Here is a 25735-nt window from a genome sequence, read left to right on the forward strand (position 1 = left end):
TGTATGTTTTTGCTGCTATCACTAATGCAGGGATGCTACCATACTGCACATACAGCTTCATAAGCAGTTTTTCAGTTATACAAACATGTTATGCTGTTGGCTCCCGTTTATGACGTCAAAAGTGTGAGCTAAGGCAGCCAATATTGGAAACACGGTTTTATTTTTATGAACCTTGAATAATGGCAAATAACTACGCTAGCTTGGAGATAAGAGAGCAACAAATTCATCTTTAGGTCGGAGAACCCAATGCATGCATCAGTCTGACTGCTAAATTTAAAAGCCACCTTTAACAGCATCCTTTTGGACGCTGCATATATCCACACTTTGCTATATTTTCTTCTACTAATATTATTCTATTTTAATGAATGCTACATTGCTTTTATATCTAGAGTGACTGAAGAAGTAAAGCAAATAACAGGGCGCCCATTGTGCAGGAATTGTCATTATCATTGTCATGGGGCTTACTTAGCAGGTTGAGGGATGATAATTCCCAAAGAAGTGGACCTCACACTGAGAGTAAATACATTCCTGCTTAGTAAGCCATTTTAACTGAGATGAGCCAGGGATAGCTGTGTGTTGCTCATACTGAAGGTAGGATGGCAGTGGAGGTGTCATTCATATGTACTTGTATACATGGGATCCGCGCACGTTTGTGTCTTTCTGTGTGTGTTAAGGATAGGGTGTGAGAGTATGCTGTAAAAAGGCATATGAAAAAACTATTTAAAAATATTATGTGGCAGAAAAATCTGCCAATGGGGTAAGTAAATTTTGACAAGATTTCTTAAAATAAGGTAAAAATCTTAAAGACAGATTTCTTCATAAGTCAATAAATCTTATAAGGAAAACAATATTTAATGACTTGATATAAAAACTTTTCTCCATCTTAGATTTCATTTTTTGCAGTGTAGACCAATCCAATAATGAACATATTGAGTTGCACTCATTCCACGATAATACCATGGACTATTCATTTCTTATCTGTACTTTTTGTCTTTAGCTGATTAACCAGTTTGAAATCCAGTTTCGTAAGTGACACCTGATTCTAATAGCTTCTGCTTTCAAAATTAATCTTTGGTGTGGAGCTGAATCAAAAGGTGGGTTTTTCCCAAAGTCTCCGTTAATGGGTCATGTGATTTGGTTTTGTCTACTACTCAGTTTGCCTGTTCAGACAAAACAAGCATGGAACTAAAACATAACTGGCTGAGATGACTCAAAACATCATAGTGCATATCATGCCATTCTCAAACCCAGTTAATCCAGTTCAGGATCATGGAAAGCGGAGCCAGCCACTGCAGCTTTGGACACAAGGAAGGACTTGAATACCAAATAGGCACACATTATCTGTTTGTGGATTCTTTAAGGTCTTCAAATTTCTTTCCCAATCCCAAAGACATGCAGATTAGACTAAGTGGCCACTCAAACCTCTTCAACTATGACTGAGAGAAGATGTCTTGCAAATGTTCCTTGCAAGGACGTGGCCTCTTGTCTTGTGTTAATTCTTACCTTCTATCTAACAATCCTTTCATTCTGAGAAAAACAGACTCAGACAAATAAAATCAAATAAATGCAAGACTTCCATCTGCAATCTCACTTAAAACTACTGGATTACTTCTTAAGATAATTCAACAAGAGGAACCTACCTTTTGATATGTGACTATGCCCCTTCATTTTTTCGTTGTATGCTGGTGACCTTCTTATTTTTACATTAAATACTCTGGCATCCCAAATATTTCCACTTGTAATATATTTGGCTGAGTTTTTCAATAACTGAAATCCTGTTGGGAGTTACATGTGAGAATTTCATAGCTGTTACATTTCTGAATTATATCTCCTGATGGCAACACATACGGAGAAAAGAATCTTCTACCCGCACTGGATGCTAGAGGTTGTCAAATCTATCTGCAGACAGAAATACTGGAGTGCAGACATCAAACTTGTGCACATAAGGAAATCATACTTTTAGATGTTTTAATGTCTGGGTAGTATAGTACTTATCAATAAAAAGAAATCTGTCATTTATATATTCAGAGTTCCATTAAATTAAAACTCCTCAGCCCAATATCTTATCTCCCTCATCTTTCCATTTTCCTGATCGTAACAAGTCAGAAAGAAATCATTTCAAACCTAGCATTCTTTGCACAATTACCACTTTTTTTGTTTATGAGAAATTTACCATTGGACAGTAACAGAAGCAGTCATACTTCATTAAGTAGACCTGCATTTTATCTGGTATGGATTTCCTTAATGCTCAGAGAATGTCATCATATTGTTAATTTTTAATATGCCAGTGCTTTAATAAATTAGTACAGTACGGAATACAAGATACATTGTTAATTATTCAGACATTGATTTGTAACAAATTGTGTTCACATGTGGTTTACCTGAAAGAATGACAGGTAGGCAGTCAGATGGCCTTTATTACCAGTCATGTTTATGCTTTAAATAAAGTAGAGAATATGCAAATTTAAAAGGACTTAAAACTTTTTTGTTCAAATAGTAATGTGTTTTGGCAGAACCCATTAGATCAGCGAAAGGCAACCTTTTTCGAGTTGCAGCGCACTAAATCCAAAAATTTTCTTTCGTGGCGCACCTGAGGGACTGCCCATAAAAAAAGTCGTGACGACACAATCTATGGACAATCACCAATAAAAACGGTTAATTTTACAAGTTTGAAAGACATTTTATTAATAAAGTAATCAAAGGATAAATCTTAAAATTTAATTATTGTGAACGTTGAGATTGTTTTTCAGCACATATTTGCTCCGCCTTCTTCAATCCGTACAGTCTTCTAACAACAAGACTTTTTAAGTCTCACGAGATGTGTTTTTGACACCGCTGGTGATGATATTATGATGAATGGTGAACAGCGAAAATTTTAACTTGCATTCAAAATAAATACATTCGTTTATTCAACAATCTGATTAACCGTTATCTGTTTTTCCAACATAAAATATATATTTTTTAACATTATCTTTTTAATCAACCAAAAGTTCAAAAACACTAGCAATTTTAAATATTTTACAAAAGTTTTCGTGGCGCCCCTAGAAAATTCCACGGCGCACCGGTTGCCCAACAGTGCATTAGATGTTCAAACTCATGGTTACCTTACCAAACCTTTTATATACTGTCAGTGACATACAAAATAATTTGTATTTTAGTTCACACATGCTTTTCAATATGGTATCTCAGAAGAGGATTTTTTTTGTTCAAAATGTAAGGTGTTCTAAAAATATGCTTGTAGCATCTTTCCTCTTGTTCTATAAACAATGCATCAAATATCTACTTTTAGTTCTTGCAGTCTATCATACCCTTGTTTTTGTGAAGTTTTTCTTCATATTCATGAAGGAGTTAATAAGAAGCAGACAACCTGAATGAAACTTGATACGTTCATCACCCTGAGCTAAAAATGCCCAGATTGGAGGTTGCACATTGACATTTTGCTACATTGTGCATTTGAAAATGAAAACTGAAAATATGGCTCCATTTTAAAATTCAAAAATAATTTACAGAGGGAAAAAAGTGTTAAACTTTGTTCCTTGCTGTGGCATATTTTTGGAGAATTTATGATGGGCTTTGATTCTAAATGGTTTCTGGTGAGGGGTGTATATACAACTGACTTAAATGTCTTTTTGTACAAACATATGAAAAAGGAGTGAGATGTCAACAGAGGTTCTGGTAAGTGTTATAATGAAAAATGAACTTCATTTTTGAATGAAAATAAGTATCTTTGCTCTGTAAAAAGTTTCCTTGAAGATCTTGAGCACCGATTCAGAAATAAATTATTATGTCTCATTACATCAATGTAAAATAAAACTAATCATTTGAAAATAAATATCACCCTTTTATTAGATGGCAAAGTCACTTTAAAATTGCACAGGTAATAAAACAAATTCATGATTAGCATACAGGTAACTGCAATCAAATAGACGCAAAAACAAAATTAGTCCGGTTTTATCACAGAAATGCTCAACACACATTCTTGATGAATAAAAAGAGCAAAACACATTTAAAATGAACACAGATTCATTTCACGTATATGAACATTTTGAAAGCTTGCAAAACTGAAATACAGTTACAAAAATAATTTGTGCAAATGGCTAGCAATGTACCTGCTGTTATAGTTTCAGTTAAGTTAAACATTCCCGTTAACAGTGAAGAAGTGTACATATAAGCTAACCTGTCTGTTCTTCAGTAATACAAGCTTAGTCTTCAGCTTTATTCAAAGCCACATAGTTAAAGTAAAAGAGCAAAAAAAAGGAGTAAATATCCAAATGTTACTATCCTAGGTCAAGGGTAAGTGTTCTGTCCAGTTTACTGGGTTGCTTGCACATACATTTAAATTACCAAAAAAGTGCAGAAAAGATTTATGTACATTTTAGGGGGGAGAAAGTCTCTAGTAATGAATAAATGTTTAAAATTTAAACACAATTTCAGCTTTTCGTTCATTTTCCCCCCTTGGAGAAACAGTCAACAAATATTAAGGTTAAACAGATAAATAATCAACATATAAACAAGACTGACTACATATTGATAAAAGATGGAATACAAAAAGAAAGGAAAGGAAAAAAAATTAATCATACCAAAGTTTAAATGCATTTACTTTTAAAACATTTAAAATGAGAATATACTAAAGCAAATAGACTGATGCTTGTTCTACATATTTAAAATCCTTGAAAAAAAATTTGGTTGAAATAAAGATGCCAAAAGGAGTCACTGTGCAAAATATATGCATACAAAGGACACATTGTCCAAGAGTGATGTCAAGTGTCATAATACTCACTATACAACATATCATGCTTAGTCCTTAAAATGCAATTAAAAACCCGTTTAAATTGTTAACAAATGCTGCTTTAAGTCAAAAATGGCCTGCATAGAGTTTGTTTAACAACAATTTTAGAGAAAAGTGTCATTTTAATAAGCTTAACAACCAGCAGCCAAACATACAAATTAGAAATTAGTTAACCTTTTTCCTCAGAGGCCATGTATGCACAAATGTAGATATAAAATATATCCTAACCAAAAGATTTTTCGAACTATTCTTTACCATTCATAATCAAACACTAAGAAATCATTTGTTTTTGGTTTAAATGTTTGCCATACAAGGTTACCAAAAAAAAAATACCTTAGTGTGGTCATTTAAGTTTGTTTAAACACGGTCCCATATACATTTCCTTCATTGCTAGAATAAGTCTCAAAACAGGAGTGCAAAGAGCTGTCAGCACAGGTACACTGTAGTACTGAAGGTAAAAAGAAACATCCTTGATAGGCACAATGCCAAAGATGCTCAATGTTCCTTGAGTAGTCGGAGGAAGGCAGCGAATTTTCCAATAGGTAGCAACATTATGATATTTTTGAAGGTCAAAATCAAGAACTGCTAGCTCAGCCTGAAAACAAAGTTAAAAAATCAGGTCAAAATTAGCTTTTGAATGATAAATTTAGACAGAACATTATGCTGATCCTAAACTGCATAGAACAGCTCTATGAAAAAGTGTTAAAAAGATTTTTACATATAAATCTCTGTATTCCTTTTGAAATAAAATGTACACAATAAAAATATGAAATCATTTACAGATTAAATGTAATACATTTTTACTTTCTTGTGGATTTACAAATATATGCATTGTACAATTTAACAATAATTGAACATAAGAAATGCCATAGCAATAAAAGGACCAGGCAATTAAAATAAAGTTGTCTTTAGCAAAATAAACCTAAATAAGTGTTCCAGTATTTGAAAATGCAATTTTTTTTACAAGTCTCCACCACCTATATACTGTATACAGGGTGTCCATAAAGTCTGTGTGCAATTTAAAATAGTTGTAACATTGTAAGTATATGTGATAGAAAGAATTCGTAAAAAGGATTAGAAAGCTTGATGTACAGTGCATCCGGAAAGTATTCACAGCGCATCACTTTTTTCACATTTTGTTATGTTACAGCCTTATTCCAGAATGGATTAAATTCATTTTTTTCCTCAGAATTCTACGCACAACACCCCATAATGACAACTTGAAAAAAGTTTACTTGAGGTTTTTGCAAAGTTATTAAAAATAAAAAAAACTGCGAAATCCCATGTACATAAGTATTCACAGCCTTTGCTCAATACTTTGTCGATGCACCTTTGGCAGCAATTACACCCTCAAGTCTTGTTGAATATGATGCCACAAGCTTGGCACACCTATCCTTGGCCAGTTTCACCCATTCCTCTTTGCAGCACCACTCAAGCTCCATCAGGTTGGATGTGAAGCGTCGGTGCACAGCCATTTTAAGATCTCTCCAGAGATGTTCAATCAGATTCAAGTCTGGGCTCTGGCTGGGCCACTCAAAGACATTCACAGAGTTGTCCTGAAGCCACTCCTTTTATATCTTGGCTGTGTGCTTAGGGTCGTTGTCCTGCTGAAAGATGAACCGTCGCCCCTGTCTGAGGTCAAGAGCGCTCTGGAGCAGGTTTCATCCAGGATGCCTCTGTACATTGCTGCAGTCATCTTTCCCTTTATCCTGACTAGTCTCCCAGTTCCTGCCGCTGAAAAACATCCCCACAGCATGATGCTGTCACCACCATGCTTCACTGTAGGGATAGTGCCAGGTTTCCTCCAAATATGACACCTGGCATTCACACCAAAGAGTTCAATCTTTGTCTCATCAGACCAGAGAATTTTCTTTCTCATGGTCTGAGAGTCCCTCAGGTGCCTTTTGGCAAACTCCAGGCGGGCTGCCATGTGCCTTTTACTAAGGAGTGGCTTCCATCTGGCCACTCTACCATACAGGCCTGATTGGTGGATTGCTGCAGAGATGGTTGTCCTTCTGGAAGGTTCTCCTCTTTCCACAGAGGACCTCTGGAGCTCTGACAGAGTGACCATCGGGTTCTTGGTCACCTCCCTGACTAAGGCCCTTCTCCCCCGATCGCTCAGTTTAGATGGCCGGCCAGCTCTAGGAAGAGTCCTGGTGGTTTCAAACTTCTTCCACTTACGGATGATGGAGGCCACTGTGCTCATTGGGACCTTCAAAGCAGCAGAAATTTTTCTGTAACCTTCCCCAGATTTGTGCCTCAAGACAATCCTGTCTCAGAGGTCTACAGACAATTCCTTTAACTTCATGCTTGGTTTGTGCTCGGACATGAACTGTCAACTGTGGGACCTTATATAGACAGGTGTGTGCCTTTCCAAATCATGTCCAATCAACTGAATTTACCACAGGTGGACTCCAATGAAGCTGCACAAACATCTCAAGGATGATCAGGGGAAACAGGATGCACCTGAGCTCAATTTCGAGCTTCATGGCAAAGGCTGTGAATACTTATGTACATGTGCTTTCTCAATTTTTTTATTTTTAATAAATTTGCAAAAACCTCAAATAAACTTTTTTCACGTTGTCATTATGGTGTGTTGTGTGTGGAATTCTGAGGAAAAAAATGAATTTAATCCATTTTTGGAATAAGGCTGTAACATAACAAAATGTGGAAAAAGTGATGCGCTATGAATACTTTCTGGATGCACTGTATCTGGTTTTTTTGTCTTAAGTAATTTTTAAGTTAAATTTCTGAAAATAAAACTTCTGATTTTTCAGAATCACTGTTGACCCATTGTTTCACTAGAAGAAAAAGTAAATTTGTGTTCTTTAGTTGGCTGAACTAAAATCTAATGCTGCTATCCAAAAAAGGTTTAGAACCCAGTACAAGAAAGAAGCTCCACACAGGAATTCCATATCCAAGTGGATGAAAACTTTAAAGAAACAGGTTCTGTCAATGATAAGCCACGGTCTGGTAGGCCACGTGTTACTGAAGAAAATCAGCTTGAAAATGTTTTGCAAGAACTACAGAATCGTATTACCCTTTGTATTAGTAATGATGGTGGACATATTGAAAATTAACAAGAACAATAAAAAATGTAAGTGTTTCTTCTTTCTAATCCTTTTTACAGATTCTTTCCATCACATATACTTACAAAGTTATAACTATTTTAAATTGCACACGGACTTTATGGACACCCTGTATAAAATACACTCAAACACACATTTGTCAGATTTAACTTTTGCTTTTTTCCAGTACTGTGATCCCTCAGAGGCTAATTTTCTACTTGGCCAATGTCAACTTGCGAACACATTTGCTGTCAGTCTTACCTTACTTTACTGCCATCAACAACCTACAATCAGAGTGTCCAGTAAAGGGGATTAATGGTATTATGTATATATACAAAGAAATGACAAACTAAAGGAAACACTATCCTAAAAAGGTTTTGGACCACAATAAGCTACTAAAACAACTTCATTGCGCCTTGTTAGAGATTCTGGAATAGCCTGAAATTGTATTGAGGGCATACAAAACTATTCTTCCTAAAAAAATTAATCTCAGACACCACTATGGAAACACCCTTTAGCTTTTAACTAGAATGTAATTTGAGATAGAGACAGTCATAGTATACTATATGTATGTAGTATACTTTATGTATACAGTACATTGTTCTAATGCATTTCTTAACCATTCATTTACTACTTATGCATGGAGGATGGGGTCATTTTCATCCTACAAGATTCCACTATCATAAGCAGAGAAATGCTCCATTAAAAATGTATATGATCACTCTGAATTGTTTTGTATGTACTGGCATTCACTTTGCCCTTGAAGAAAATCCACGAACTTAAACCAAGCCAAGTAAATGCAACTCAGATCACAGAAGAGCTCAAGAACCCTTTATTGTGGAGTAGAACTACTTGCTATGTAGACTTCAATTGTTATGTGTGCCACAATGTGATCCGAGTCATTCAGGTTTTCCCCAACTCATCACTGAAACCACTGCTTGTGTTCTAGCCATTCTATGCACCAGATTAGCTACATAAACTGCATGAAGTGCCACATGGGGAAATTGAAGTGTACCACCTATCTCTGAGGTTCAACAGCCTGTTTTTGCTTAACTTTCCTGCTCCTACCTTGCGCTGATCCTTGCAGTCAATTTATACAGATTTGCTTGCTTGTCAGTTTTCCTTGCAACTTCAGTCACTGCATGGACATTATAGTATACATGTTTACATTTTTGTCAACTGCTGCCCCAAATGTGTGATGTTGTCCCTCTGACTTTCATGCCAACATCACCTTAACCACTATTCCTTGTGTGACAGTGGCAAGTTCAGCAGTCTTTAGCAACCCAGCAGCCTCTCTAATAGCTAATGTAATGTGTTCCTTGACCAGTATTAACCAACATATGCATAATCAGGAACTGGATATACCCAGCATTAACTAACAGTATTTTGGATGCTTTCAATACAATCTATGTTTCCTATACAGTAATCCCTCCTCCATTGCGGGGGTTGCGTTGCAGAGCCTCCCGCAAAATAAGAAAATCCGCGAAGTAGAAACCATATGTTTATATGGTTATTTTTATATTGTCATGCTTGGGTCACAGATTTGCGCAGAAACACAGGAGGTTGTAGAGAGACAGGAACGTTATTCAAACACTGCAAACAAACATTTGTCTCTTTTTCAAAAGTTTAAACTGTGCTCCATGACAAGACAGAGATGACAGTTCAGTCTCACAATTAAAAGAATGCAAACATATCTTCCTCTTCAAAGGAGTAAACAAATCAATAGGGCTGTTTGGCTTGTAAGTATGCGAAGCACCGCGGCACAAAGCTGTTGAAGGCGGCAGCTCACACCCCCTCCGTCAGGAGCAGAGAGAGAGATAGAGAGAGACAGATAAAAAAATCAATACGTGCCCTTCGTGCTTTTAAGTATGCGAAGCACCGTTCAGCATGTCGTTTCAGGAAGCAGCTGCAGCTGCACAAAAGGTAGCAACGTGAAGATAATCTTTCAGCATTTTTAGACGAGCATCCGTATCGTCTAGGTGTGCGAACAGCCCCCCTGCTCACACCCCCCTATGTCAGCGCAAGAGAGAGAGAAAGTAAGTTGGGTAGCTTCTCAGCCATCTGCCAATAACGTCCCTTGTATGAAATCAACTGGGCAAACCAACTGAGGAAGCATGTACCAGAAATTAAAAGACCCATTGTCTGCAGAAACCCGCGAAGCAGCGAAAAATCCGCGATATATATTTAAATATGCTTACATATAAAATCCGCGATGGAGTGAAGCCGCGAAAGGCGAAGCGCGATATAGTGAGGGATTACTGTATACTGAAGCATTTTATTGAGTCAGTTATCAGTATGCCTTTGTAAGTTATGTACAGGTTTCACGGTATTAAAATTGTAATAGAAAAATATGTATATTAATCTGTGTGTAGCATATTTGTGACTTCTGGACCTGTCCACCTGGAACACCACTTTATATATACAAAAGCTCAGAGATCTTCCTGTACGATGAGCAACTTCTCCACTTCACTGGCTGCTTTACATTCTGATAATCGTTCAGCTCAGAACACACTAAAAAGGTGGAGAAGTTATCTCAGAATATTTCTGCACACAGCTTCCTTCTTTTCAGGATCTACATAATATGTGCAGGTTTAGAAAGGGAAAGAGTAAGACCTCAGCCATCCTGCATAGTTACTTTTCCTCAGTTTATTGTTCCAGGACCACTAACACTCACACCAGTAGATCTGAGGCAGTTTTTGCCCACTGGTCATATAGCTACTCAACAACCATTGAATTGACCAATGCATTAGGTGGATTGATGATTCTAAATTGGCCTTGATGTGTGGGTGTGTTTGTGTGTGTCCTGCGGTGGGTTGGCACCCTGCCCGGGATTGGTTCCTGCCTTGTGCCCTGTGTTGGCTGGGATTGGCTCCAGCAGACCCCCGTGACCCTGTGTTTGGATTCAGCGGGTTGGAAAATGGATGGATGGATGAGCATCTATATATATAATTCACTAAGCCAGAAGACAAGTAGCCGACCATGGAAAGCACGCCGGAAGGGGCGTGGATTCACTAAACCGCCGACAAGACAGACGCCAATGGCGTACGCAGGAAGGAGCCACGCCCACCAACTCTTAGACCATTGGATACGACGAAAAATTCACAGCCACGCCCAGCAACTCGGACACGACGCCTCAAGAAACATGCCGTCATTTCTGTTTGTCTGTGCCACAGTCCACTTGCAGCTCTGAGCCACGTTGACTTTTCATTAGTCAACCTCAGTGGAATCTTGGTTCACACAGAGGCAGCGCCAGAGAGAGAGCCGCGCGCACACACAGGCAGCTACAGAGGCACACACAGAGGCAGCGCCAGAGAGACAGAGGCGCGCGCACACACACACACACACACACACACACACACACAGAGGCAACGCCAGAAAGAGACAGAGGCACACACAGGCAGCGCAAGAGAGAGCCGCGCAATCCTTTAAAACTGAAGTTAAAACACAATGAAGGAAGCAGTCTTTAAAAACCAATAAGCCCTGTGCCTCTTTTTCATTAGCGTCTCACCAGCTTCAGGCCCTGTAACAGTCGAGACGCTCTCTCTGCAGCTGACCTTCTCTGTGCCTGACTCCACTACTGTCAGTCGCCTGATTAAAAATGGTGAACTCCTGCAATGTTACTATCTTGGTTGGCTTTTACATAAAGTTTGGATTTGTTCAAATGTTACTTTTTTCCCCCCTGTGCTTAAAACTCATTTTAAAAAAAAGTGTTTATACAACTGCTGCAATGGTACAGAGAGAGAGCTCGCTCGCGTGCTTCTGAGAGACAGAGGGGGAGGGGGCTCCCGTGCTGCCCAGAGGGGTGGGTGGCTGGGGAGGCTCGCGTGCTGCTGAGGGAGAGAGAGAGAGAGAGAGAGAGAGAGAGAGAGAGAGAGAGAGAGAGAGAGAGAGAGAGAGAGAGGGCCTGCGCATGCAGGGAGCCTGGGTTTTTTCCCCCTGTGCTTAAAACTCATTTTAAAAAAAAAGTGTTTTATACAACTGCTGCAATGTTACAGAGAGAGAGGGCTCGTGTGCTTCTGAGAGACAGAGGGGGAGGGAGCTCACGTGCTGCTGAGAGAGAGCCTGCGCGTGCATCTGTGCAAAGACAATTTCCTGTTAGATTTGCCTTTGCGATGACAATTGATAAGGCACAGGGCCAAACTTTCAAAAAGATGTGAATGTATCTGCCAAAACCAGTTTTCAGTCACGGACAGTTGTATGTTGCTCTCTCCAGAGTTCCATCTTTTCATTCATTTACTGGTATGCCAGCAGGAACACGTGCAGCGAGAGAGAGCGAGCGACACACACACGCATACAGGTGCGAGAGAGAGAGCGCTGGACGCATAAGAATAATAATACTTCATTACATTGATATACCGGTGTTTTCAGTATTCAAAGCGCTATCCACACAGTGAGAAACCGGGAAGCGAACCCAATATCTTCCACAGTCTCCTTACTGCAAAACAGCAGCACTACCATTGTGCTACAAGGCAGTTAAAGAATGCACCAGCCTCGATTTTGTTTTCACTTCTATTTACAGCGATCGGATCGTAGCGTACATTGTTGCAATGTTACTTTTCTTGGTGGCTTATTACATTACGGATGTTTCACATGTTAATTTTTTTCCCTGTGCTTAAAAGACATTAAAAAAGTGTTTCTCAACTGTGACTCCGGAACAACTCAGTACGCAAGCTATATTAAGCATCAACAACGAAGACTCGCTACACCTTAATGAACAAGTGCTGAAACTTATCCCTACCGACGAAGTAACTTTCACCAGCGTGGCCTCCATCGTCACAGACGATCCCGCTTTCAGTCACGGACAATTATATGTTGCTCTCTCCAGAGGTCCATCTTTTCATTCACTCACAGTTGTTTCCACAAACCCACCCCATTTGGACAACTGTGTCGTTCAGCAAGTGTTCACCCATCAATACATAATTATGCGGCGTATGTTACGCCGCGGGTTGGCTAGTTTCTTATATACTGCATATCGTTTGATGTTGTTTGTATTTTATTGGCTATTCTTCACATTGTACTTCTGTCACTAGTCTATGGAAGAGATGCAAGTAACTGTTTCATTGTATCTTATACTGTACGTATGACATCAAACAATAATCTGAATACAACATACATTACACCAACTATATATTTTAATGGTTACCACTTTCTAATGCACATTCTTACCAGCTCCTCCAGAAATCTGCCAACTGTGGCCTCTACAGCACGTTCTAAATTTTTGTGAAAAAATCAGTAATTGTAACATGAGCACAGTCCAAGATGCAGTAGCAACCAGAAGTAAAACCCTGCAAGTCCAAAAGAAAAAAAAAATTCAAATATTGCATAATTTTGTCAAAAATACACAATGGTCACATAATATTTAGTAATGACAATGCAAAAAAGAAAAAAAACATGCTACTGTAAAAATACATCAAGAACTTCTTTAGATAGCTAACTATTTGCAGGTTAATGAGGCAAACTCTAGAAAATGTTCAGATTTTTGGCAGTTAACTTGGGTGTGCTGTTGCAGTCACTGAGTACACTATGAACTGTTCTTTATACTGGAGTGTTTTGGAGAAAAATCTGCCATACTTGTAAAGCTGGGCTTAAACTGGGTTTTTGGATGTATTTACTTTTTAATGCATGATCCATTGTCTGTTTTTTACTGAGTAAATAATGGCAATGTAAAATATATAACGTGTTGTTAAGGTTAGCCGTATTCAACTGAAGGACTATGACAGTACTAAAGGTTTGTTAATTATATCCTTGTAGTATTGAAAGAGAGTGTACTTTCTATTTCACATTGCTATATTACTGCAGTACCTATTGAAACACATCAAAAAGAACAATCGGACAAAAGATAGAAGAGCAATTCTTCTGTTGAAACTAAGTGATTCTTAATTCTTTTCTTGACATAAATAAAAGCTAGTAGCCCCCTTACCAGATTTTTATTCTGCGTGGTGTGAGCTTACTCTTCTGGATCATGTTGTCAGCCAGGTAATACAGAAGTGTACCGACAGCACAAACATATAGAGTTAAATACAGAATGTATGTTGCATGAGCTTGATGAAGATGAGTTTCAAATTGTGTTTGAATATTATCCTTAAAAAAAATAAATAAAAAAGTAATGAGAAATCATCAGCATTTGTCTTCCCAAACAAGTGGAGATTTACGACAGACAGTCCAAAACTGCCAAACTATAAAACAAAAGCCACCTGAATTAAGAGCAGAAGCTGCCTTTTCATAAGACAGTCTGTTAAATGGCTCTCTAAAGATATAGCTACTTGTACTATCTACTTTACATTTCTGCCATGTCTAGCTCGTGTTGCCTGATCAATTACACTTTATTTTGCCTTCCAGTCTGCCTTGTGAGGCATTCATCATATCATTTTACCCTTGTCATTTTCCCATCACTTTAACATGAAGAAATTTCATGTCAGCATTTCCATTCAGCTAAAATAAAGGCACTATTTTCAGTTACTGTCAAAAGTGATAATTTAGTAATGTGGTTAAACCCCACATTTTAAATGTTTTAAAAAAATTAAACAGTGATGTTAAAAAACAACATCTGGTTACTATGTCTCTGTCATTCAACAGATGGTGCATCACAAACATTTGTTGGAATAAAATGCATTGCAATTGTCATTGTAACAGATGGCATGTCACAGATATTAACAATGCTTTTACGAATGCCATACCAAATAGCATATAAAAGATACATATACATTGCATTTGCCATCCTGACAGATGGCATATCACAAACATTAGTAGCAATGCATTTTATTATTACATGCATTACAAAAAATATTCCAATAGATAGTGCACAGTAGCAGTTAACACAGAGGTCTACACTTGCTATTTAGATTTCAACTCATCTTAGATGGGTAGCACAGCTAGTACAAGAATACACCTTTTTTACTTTCTCGTATATGAAGTATATGGAAAGTATCAGAATCAACATTTTAGACCTCGCCCGAATCCGAAAATACAATTTTTGAAATTATGTCTGTGTGTGTGTGTGTGTGTGTGTATGTATGTACACACGATAACTTAAGTATGCTTTCACTTAGGTCAACCAAATTTTGCATACAAGTATTAGGTACAAAATGTAGATTTCTATCACATTTAAGCTATACACACTAACCGGAAGTGGTATTTTACCTGAAAAGTTTCCCCCAAAAATATTAAAAATTTGATAATTTCACATCATATTATGGTAAAACACCACATTCTAAACATTTTTTGTCCTTTTGCAATTTTCAAAAAAACGACCTGTTTTCGAGATATTCGCAATTTTCCGTTTGACGTTCAAACGATAACACATACATACTTGAGAACATTTTTGCTTTACATAAATGAAATTTTGCGTACATGTATTACATTATACACATTACTAATGTCTCTTGCAACTTTTGACCCACTTTCACTACTAAAAGTGGTAATTTACTTGAATTGTTCGCCAAAATAAAATTATCATGGCAAATTTTCAAAATAGTCATTATGGTAAATCAAATCATTTTGGACATTTTTTTTATCTCGTTACATTTTCTCAGAAAGCATACAGGTTTCTAGATAATTTCAATTTTTGATATTAAAACGTGTGCATACCAGCAGTGAAATGTTGCATTATGCCGTTTAAAAAAAACTATGTTTGCATAAACACCAGGGGCCTCATGTATAATGCCGTGCGTAGAATTCACACTATAACATGGCGTACGGACAAAAGCGGAAATGTGCTTTTGCACAAAAAAATCCAGATGCATAAATCTGTGCGAACGGCAACTTCCACGTTCTTCCGCTACATAAATCGCGGTCAGCGTGAAAAGTAACGCACGTGCACGCGCCTGCTGTTCTGCCCCAATTCCTCCCAGAATTATGCCTCATAGAATACGCAGATCAATATAAACAGCCCTTAAGCTCAGCCTTCTGTGAAAAGACAATGGCAAAAGCACAGGGAAAATAGAAGAATTTCAGCAAATACAAAAATTTACTATTTGTTGGTTTAAACAGTGATATGATCAACAAAAGGAAGTTGATCGAGTGACAGAGTATCGGAGAAACTTGAAAGTTCAAGTTCACAAAGTCGCACAGTGCCCGAAATAAAGAAGTTGTCAGATATCAAAGTCGCCGTGAAAAGGCGAGTCGTAGCCCACCGTCTGAGTGTCATATGAAAGCTTATTAGGGCACAGAGAAAAAAAAAAAAAAAAATAGGCACACGGTGGGAAAAAAGCACAAAATGTCACCTTTAATCTCAAAATTGCCACTTTAATAATGTAGCTTTTTTTTGTCATTAAAGTAGAACATCATAAACTTCATCTTAAAATCGTTTAATTTACTAGTTTCTCAAATCCCATCTTAACTAAAATAGTACATTAAATGCTTTGTTTTATGCTTCTTAAATGGGCTTTCTCTTCCTCCGACAGGACATAGAATCCATTACATTTGTAATATTACAGCTCTCTGAATAAATTAAAATACTGAGATGTATACATGATATCATTTTCATGATGATAGGAGTTAAAGCATGTTATTAAACATGGGAACACAGTGGCGCAGTGATAGTGATGAGAAGGCGCTCCGTTCACAGATTGTTCTTACCTCCCGCAAGGTGCTTGCTGCACCATGCGCAACTGTCGATGAAATAATTTTTTGCAGCAGTACTGTCTCTTTCAAACGTACTAACCCCCAATTCCTGTTCTTCCTTTTCTTTCTCCAAGTAACCAATCGCCACACAATCAGCTCTGTAATAGATGTTAAGCCATCTGTAAGCTTAGAATGCCGATTCTTCAAAACTTTTAAGGAACATTGAAATATCTTAATAGTACATGTTTAATTATTCTATCTATCTGTATTTCTGCAGTGTTGCACCAGCCCCAGCAAGAATGCAGCGCGAGGCAGGAACAATCCGTGAACGGAGCGCCAGCTCCTTGCTAGCTCTGAGGCACCATGTCCTCACATGTTTAATTTTTAACAATATAGATTATTTAAATTAAATTTTTTTCTGTATAATATAATAAACATATTTTGCTGCATTTCATCTTAAAAATGATATCGTCATCATATGTAAATACGCGCTTTATAAAGTGACGCAGGTTGTGCAATATTATAACTGTATCGCAAGTTTATAGTGAGGTAATTGTACTTGTAAGTACAAACAGTTCTATAAGGAGCACTTGATGGATTGATTGATTGCGTTTATAGTTCTTGGGATGAAACTGTTTCTGAACCGTGAGGTCTGTACAGGAAAGGCTCTGAAGCATTTGTCAGATGAGAGCAGTTCAAATAGCGAATGGCTGAGGCAGCGTGTGCTTGATTCTGTATACCGATAATTCTCTTTCCGATGTGGATCTGAAAAAGAAAGGGAAACCACACTGGAACAGTAGCACTTCTTTGACGCTGGGTGCTGCCAGTTTGCAAAACCGAGCGGAGAACTTGCGTACGCCAGGGTTGGAGCTACCGTGAAAATGTGCATGGCTTTATGCCAAGTTTAGGTTTTATACATCGTGATTTGAGCGTGGAAATGGGCTTATGCAACATTTTTGTGAGTATGCACCGTTTATTCATGAGGCCCCAGGTGTTTACTGTAGTAGGTCCTACTACAGTGCATAGGTACAGCAAATTGACACCTTACAGATCTCTGAAGTATGTATTCATCACCAAAAAAATATTTTATTTAAATTATTTTACTGGAAATACCTACCTATATTCTTGCACTCTGTGAAAACAACATTTATATTACTAGTGACTAATGAGATAAATTGCTATTAATTTATTGTAGTGAGAAGCAAAATGACACCTTTTATTGGCTAACTAAAAAGATTACAATATGCAAGCTTTCGAGGCAACTCAGGCCCCTTCTTCAGGCAAGTTGAAAGTCACCTTCAGCACAAATGTTCGATCTTTTTTCCAGTTTAACCTTTAAAGTTACCCAATGTGTATCAAAGGCATGGCATTATTAAAAGCCTGAAGTAAAGATTTGTAAATTTAACTCCAATGACTAGACTTACAACTGATACTTTTGTGACTAGGTGATAGACCATTCATTAGTGTCACAGATGTCACTCTGTATTGAATACTTTTTTGATTTCCATGAGGTAAGATGCTTTTAAAAACATAGTGATTCAGTTAAACATTTTTGGAGAGGAAGTGCAGGATTGAGCTCTATGGAGAAGGTTGATCAGGCACATCAACCTCAAACAGAAGTGGGGAAAGAAGAAGTTCCGTGCATCATGTCTAAAATCCATGACCAAGTCAATAGAAAATGTGTATATTAATTAAAAAATATTAAAAACTCACCAATAACTTCCAGAACTCCTTATGCCACCTCATTACAGAGTCATTTAGTGCAGCCTGAGAAGTACTGATCACAGAATGACGTGCAAAAAAACTTCTCACTTTAAAAGTGTAGTGATGCAGACTCAGCAGCAAAGGACCTTAATTATGAAAGATTAATTAGAATATATCAAAAATATCAGCACACTTTACAATCATTGTCATATGACAGCTCATTAATCTGCATATCTATAATGCAAAGTTGACTCACTCATCAACAAAATACTATTTCCCATTTAGTTAAAAATATGAAATTTGGCAGGAGGGTACATCTAGAGCAATAGGTACCTGCTAAGAAAGGATATTTTGATATGTCAATATTTAGGGGTAATCCCCCTTCCCCTATAGAAAAACTAAATACCCCAAAATCTCAAAAATGCTTTGACCCATTTGATTGAAATCTAATGATGTTATAGAAAAAAAAGAAAATTACTGTAGCTGACCAAGGTTTTTTAATGTGTCAATATTTATTAATATCATGCAAATGTACATGCTCTGCACAGAGAGCATGTTTTATGCCAATGAAGCACGATGCAGAAGCGATTGACGAGCTGGACAGCACAACTAATCAATAGTGTAGACGGATGACTGAAGAAGGGGTGGACTCCTACAGCAAAAAAAAAAAAAGAGACGTGATCATGTTTGGCATGCACAGTGAGGTCTGAAATGGAAAGTTCAGAAAAGCTCAATGATTAGCAAGCACTATAAAGCTCTAGTGAGGGAGAGAGAAGTAGAGATGGAGATGGTGTTCTCTGATCTAAAACAAGCCTGGATCGATGCACTGGCATCTGGAGGAGGAGGCAGAGCTTTAGAGACTTAAATGCCTGATCTGCTGTGGTTAGTTCCTGATCTTTTTCTCTATTATAAATGTGATCAACACACCGGGACTGAAGGTGTCAGTTTAAACTTAACATGTCCTACTTCATTGTAATATACATTCGCATCTTTGGCCTTTGAAAGGCCCTCACAACACCCTCCCAAATAGTTTACATTTACACATGTTTCTGCTTACTTTGAATGAGGATGGCCCAAACTTCACTATACAAACGTATTTAAATATACATTCACATCTTTGGACTTTAAAGGGGGACCACAAACAACTAATGAAAAACACGAAATGAAATATCTGAGTGAACAACATAAACAAATGAAAATCGTGGTTTGGAGACACTGGTTGTCCATCCTGTTATATGCATTTTTCAAGGTAAAATGTAACATTTTCACTTATTAGATCACTTTCTTGACTTACTGTAGATACAAGCTGGGCATATTATGAATAAATTTATATTGCTGATAATTACACATACATTTTTCAATGCATTCATTTTTTGATTAATTTAACATAATTATATTCCATTTAAAATAGTGTTAGTATTTGTATTCTAAAACAGTTTACTGGAGTTTTATGTAAAAGCTCCATTACTCTGTTATTTAGTTTGTCAAGTACAATAGCAAACACTACTAAGTCAAAAGGCAGAAAGAAAACTACCGTGTAAATATTTAAAGACCAGATACACAGCAGAACATGTAAGCAAGCAGAACAGAAAAAGAATAAGTCCTTCATCAACAGTCAACCTCATTCTGTCCATTTCCGGCCAAAGGCTGACCTGTAAGGGATAAGAATGAAAATGCATTAGTGCTCGTGCAAAACAATACAACCTAACACTTTCTTACATAAAAAGACAGATGTATAAAGAACAATGTCATTGCTCTGCCAAAGTATTTTTTCCATTCAAGATAAGACAACACAATAATAAAACACCACTAATCTGCGCAATGTGAAATGTATTTAGCACTAGAAATGCTTTAAACAGTAGCTAAATAACATTTGACATACATACCCCTCCTCCAACAGCAAGCTTATCTAAGGATTCCTTGGCCTTCTGGTGCTTTTTATTGAGACGTTTCTGCTTTTCTTGTAAAGTTGGACCTGCGCAAAATAGCAGAAAATGCATGTGATGCTGTATGTGCAGTACAATGAAAATACTGTAAAGATGTATATAATATACTTACTGCAATCAAAATGAAGTACATTTCATACTATAATGTTAAATAATGCAGTCAAACTCCTAATAATTTATTTATATATAATTAAAATAGGCTTAGTACCAATTTGAGACATTTTTATTTATTTTTTACATTTTCAATATTTCTGCAACATTGATGCTTCTCATGTAATCATTCTAATTAAAAGAAATAATTAATGTTTATTTAAAAATGTTTACTTGTCAAGGAAGTGTCCTACATTTATCATAAGTGCTACCGATGTCAGCTGTACGTAAGTATTTAAACTACAATGTGTTGATCTGTTTAGCCTCACTGCAAGTACATTTTGAGAATGTGTTTTTATTGCCATTTTCATCCCATATCGATCATTTTTAAAACAACTGAAAAAAATATCTGAATGGTCATTAATAGCAAGAACAACACAGTTTGAAACATTATGTGCCATTATTATAATAATTTTTCAAACAGCCATATACTGTATTTAAATCCATTTTTTTGCATGTGTAGCACTCACCTTGTATACCCTTTTTTGTATTTGAATGTACTCTTTCAGTTGGAATTTGTTTTCTGTGCAACACTCTTTGCATAACAATGTTTCCTTTTAAGATTTGATCCTACAATTCAAAGCAAATATAGAATACACATTTGCCTATTTAATAACAATTATATGAGAAATTCATACCTGGTGTCATTCTTAACTTTGTAAGCCCAGGGCTAACAGCTTTTTCTGATATGTTGCCATCTGAATTCATCTTCGATCTTGAGATAGGGTAAAATTAAAAAACAAATTGTTTATAAACCAAAATTAAGTCACTCTGTTTTGTGATTAAACAAAAAACAACTGTATATGTAAAGATGTCAAGAACTAAAAGTACTGTATACATAGGGTGTGTACATTTGTTACGGCTTATATATACTCAAAAGCAAAAAATGGGTATTTTTTTTTAAACACTGAAATGGGATTATTTGCTTTACAGGGCATTTTTTACTTTGCAGACCCTAACCCTAAATAGTAACTAATAGTTAAATAGTTGTTATTACAATTGGAATATTATTGTGATATTTCAACACTAGCAATACAAAAAGACCACATGATGATATAATGCCATTCTTAATGTAATTCTTTCATCGTCTTCTACCCGAGGCTACAGGAAACGCATATGAAGCAAACACATGAACAAGCTAACAGAGTGCAGAGAAATCCTTAACTGCTAGTATAAACCGAGTTATTCTGCAAGAAATCTGTTTGTGTTAACCTGGTTTCTTAGAGACCAACTAGGGGGCTTCGCTCGCCAACCCCTGGTGTTGGGAATGACAAAGAGCGTGATGTATGAATGAGATATAGAATAGTGTGACGGTGTAGATGATGCAAATAGAAAGCAAACAATAAAGTGTGTGGCACAGTGTAAAGGTTTATTTGAAAATGTCTTTGTACACGCCGTTTAAGTGTAAAAGGTAATTCCAGCTCAGAACTTGTAAGGTCATTTAAGATGGTTATTGTTGTGATCAGAGTCAAGTTTGTCAGAGCTTAGAAAGAGTTGTGTCTCTCCAGGAAGTAATGGAATGACTTGGGTATTTATGTTTTCCACATTAATATTTTTTGGACATAATATAGTGCGTTGTGTTAAAAGGGGCATTTGGTCTAATGAGATTGCTGTTCCAAATGTCTCTGTAACTAAGTTGTCGCAGATAAAGGCTTGAGGAATTGTAATAATATGTGGCTGAAGTCCATCTGTATTGGTGAGTGTACCATCTCTCAGTTGTAATAAGCAATTGTTATGATTTGGTTCTGGACATCGTATCTTTTTACTAACTGTATCTTTTGAAAGTAATGCCAATTGTCTGCGTATTTTTAAGGTGCACTGAACAATAGCTGAGTGCATGGCATCTGGAAGAATAGCTAATCACTGTCTAAAATCTCCTCCTCATAAAAGTACCTTTCCTCCAAATCGAATATTATTATTCATAAACGTTTGTAGAAGTTTATGAATGGTGTTGAGTAAGTGACTTCATGCCATTGAACATTCATCAATAAACAACATTTTTTCAAGACGGATGTCACGTGCAGTGCCACCATTAATGTTCATAGTGGATACCGATTTGTTGGATCTAATGTAGTTGATAGAGATTTAACTTTCAGGTACATCGTCAGTTATAAGCTTCTGTAGATATTCAGTATATGAATGTAAAGAAGGCAGTCTAATTTGACCCTTTTGACAACAACGTGTAAATGTATAACTTGTATTGCCAGTTGTTTCTTCAGGGAAGTGAACTGAATGACAATGATTGCAAATGACATTCATTAATCCGATGAATTTTCCTGGTGTATGTTTTCCTTGTGCCGTTTGAGAGGCGCGTTGTTGCATGTGTAGTATTTGGGACGTGTTGTTTTGGAGCTGTAATCGATTTGCCTGTGCTGTGTGAGAAGCCCGTTGTAGCCTTCCTTGCCGTTAACGTATGTCGGAGACGGGAGGTGTTTCGTTTTGAATCCGTGCCTGTTGCGATGCAGCACTTTGATTGATAGTTTGCGTAATGTGGATCTAGGATGTAGATTTGTGCATATTTGCGTTGTTGATTTGTTTCAGGGTGCACTGTTCCAATGCGATGCAGTATTTGTGCACATATGTGAAAGCAGTATGGTCCATTGCCTTTTGGTGGCCTGATATTTACTCCGGTATATGCAAAAGCAAATGAACTATTGTAGGATTTAATGCAGTTCAAAAAGTTTTTACTTTTAGGTACATCGTTAGTTAGAAGCTTTAGTTGAGCTTTGCGTTTTTTGGAGTCGAGACATTTTTTCTTTTAGAAATATGGATAAGTAATAAGGAGTATTGCACTCACTGTTAATATGGAGCCTTTTCTGCGGTTGAATGGTTAATAGTGCCTTATTGTAATGAGATCCACCTATGCTGCATAGCCATCTATTTTGTTGTTTCTTTCGTGTTCGTGTGTTTGTTCCTGTTATCATTTCCTTTTCGTTTTGTACCCGTGACCGTGTATTCATGACTTGTTTCTTTCTCAGCATGCGAAATATGGATAAGTAATAAGGAGGATCGCAGTCACTGTTAATATGTTTCCTTTTCTTCAGTTGAACAGTTAATAGTGCTTTATTGTAAGGAGATCCACCAATGCTGACACCTATGCTGTCTAGTGTGAAGGTGTTGATGTTCACTTTAGAATATGTGGCTTTGGGTGTCACTTCTTATGGATGTGTGTGTGTGTGTGTGTGTGGGGGGGGGGGGGGGGGTGAGGATTGTTGTCACGCGAGCGTCTTCTTTCTTTTTGTGTTCCTGTGTCTTGTTGAATCCCCCTCTTTGTGTGTGTCTCGTCCCTTGCTTGTAGGGTCTGTGGGGTGGTTTTGTGTTCTTTTTTTTGTGTTCCATGGGCTTGTTGAATCCCCCTCTTGGTGTGTGTCCCGTCCGGTGCCTGTATTGGGGGGGTGCCTTGCTGTTGTGCGCGAGCCTCTTTTTTTTTTCTTTTTTTTTTTTTGGTCTAGTTTCGTGTGCAATGTGTTTCGTGCTTTGCTTGCATTTGAATACTTTTTTATGTGCCTTTTCCTTTTTTCGGTGCTCTTTGCGCCTCATTTCTCCATTTTTCCTGTGCTCACTCCTTTTTTCTGTGGTCTTGTCCGCCTCTCGTGGCCCCTCATCCGCCTCTCTCGCCCTCTTTTGTCCGCCTTTCTCGGCTCCTCAGCCGACTCTCGCGGACTCTTTTTGCGCCTGCGCAGTACGTCTTTTTGCAGCTACGGCCCATTGCCGGATGTGCCTGCGTCCATCATCCGGTTTAGCATTCTCGGTTAGTAATATGGATAACCCAGTTTCTTTAACCAGATCAAGGATTTACATGGGATTTTATAAACCTGGTTTCTATGAATAATTGGATTATTAAAGTGCATGTAAACGCATTCATTTATTTATTTTAAAAGAACCTGTTGTACCCCACCATTGCTTATCCTTTCATTAGTGCACACATTTAATCCAGTTCATGGTAATAGCATCAGTCAATGCAGAATGGGGTGCCAGTCAATCTCTGGGCAAATTTAGGTTGAACAGTCAACCTAACATACACATTTTTAAGTTATGGGAATACTTGAAAAGCCTACACATTCATGGTGTGAAACATGCAAATTCCACATAGACAGTGCTTGAGCTGGGATTGGAACCTACATTTGCATTTACTTATTTGGCTGACACCTTTATTCTATGTGACTTACAACATTTATGATACAATTGGTTACATTTCTTGTGTTGTTCCAATTGGATCACAGGCAGGTCAAGTGACTTGCTCAGGGTCAGTGTCAGTAGCAGAATCTGAACCCACAACCACAGGGTCTGAAGTCCACAGCCTTAACTACTATGCCACACTGCCTAGGATTTTAGGGTTAGGAGGATGCATTGCTAACTCTTCCTCCATGTCACACTCATATTGGTCAATGATAATTAAAAATGGAGTACATTGGACTGACAACTTCGCATCCTGGGTCGGTACCTGCCTTGCATAGAATGCTGCCAGGATTGGTTTTCTCCCCAGTCACGTCTGAATTAGATTAAGTGTGTTTGTGAATGTAAACTTTATATAGTTTAACACAAAAATTGAGAAAAGGCCAAACGGAAAGAGACCTTCCATGCACTAGAAACTGGTGCTATTTTTATGCTATACCTTTTACAAAAATTTGTAGAATGTAAAAAAAGAACGGGATTACTATACTCCAATTAGAAAACGATTCCTGACTCCAGAGTAGTCAAGTTACTGTCGTTTCTATATACTGTACTTACATGAGGGTCTCCTGAGTTTTTGATATTAACGGTGTCACTTGGGTTGAGCGGGGAGGGAACATAATTTTTTTTACGGGAGTTGGCATGTTTTCTTTTAAATCCTCTCGATGCATTCTGGGAGTCCTCTGGTCAGTCGCCAAGTTCCACACCTTTTCTTGAAGCGGTGTGCTATTCGTCGTCCTGGGGTCTGACGATCTAAGCGGACCCTTCATTCTTTTCTTTCTTCTTCAGCTGAAAAAGAAAAGTACGCCGGAGCTGACAATGATTCAGAGTCATGCTATACATTTCTTAAAAACAGCTTTCTAAGTTTTTACTTTGATCACACTGTTAGTAAATACTGCACACGCTTTTTGATCACACAGTTGGTAAATACTGTGCACATTTAACTGATTACAACAGTTACAAATCTAAAGTTAGATTGATTCTCAATATTAATTGTGTGAAACGAGCACTAAGCGTCAAACAGAAAGTACCCCGATAAGCATCACTACTGCAAAAGCATCTCTCGTCTTTAAGTAGCTTAAAACATTTACTTGGTTCCCTTTCGAATACATCGCCGCCAGATATGAAGAACAAAGAGGGGGAATAAATGGAAGAATAAATTAATGATTTTTGTAAAACAACTATTTTTGCTTAACTGTTTAAACAAAAAAATATCAGTACCTCATTCACTAGTTCAAATTTCCCTCTGGCACGTCATTCCCATCCGTCCCTAGGTTCCTTAGTCACATATCGAAATGATCGTCCTTACTGTCGTTAGCTTAACTCTCGATTCATTATGACTG

At 37.4% G+C, this 25735-nt stretch overlaps 1 protein-coding gene across 2 annotated transcripts; it reads right to left on the reverse strand.

Moving 5' to 3' along the window:
- Positions 1 to 4287: 4287 nt before the first annotated feature.
- LOC114654744 (uncharacterized) lies at positions 4288 to 25724 on the reverse strand. 2 transcript variants are annotated; one of them, XM_028805505.2, is made up of 9 exons: positions 25614 to 25724; positions 24951 to 25181; positions 20858 to 20934; positions 20010 to 20098; positions 19658 to 19775; positions 18133 to 18269; positions 13778 to 13938; positions 13024 to 13142; positions 4288 to 5384 (listed from the first exon to the last, which is right to left on the reverse strand). In XM_028805505.2, exons 2-9 carry the CDS (start codon positions 25160 to 25162, stop codon positions 5380 to 5382), a joined length of 918 nt encoding a protein of 305 aa, XP_028661338.2. In that variant the 5' UTR covers positions 25163 to 25181; positions 25614 to 25724; the 3' UTR covers positions 4288 to 5379. The 2 variants fall into 2 exon arrangements, with proteins under 2 accessions (XP_028661338.2, XP_051785574.1); XM_051929614.1 differs by lacking the exon at positions 25614 to 25724 and having other exon boundaries at positions 24951 to 25206.
- Positions 25725 to 25735: the final 11 nt, after the last annotated feature.

The sequence above is a fragment of the Erpetoichthys calabaricus genome, chromosome 7, assembly GCF_900747795.2.
Source record: "Erpetoichthys calabaricus chromosome 7, fErpCal1.3, whole genome shotgun sequence".
Lineage (NCBI taxonomy): Eukaryota > Metazoa > Chordata > Cladistia > Polypteriformes > Polypteridae > Erpetoichthys > Erpetoichthys calabaricus.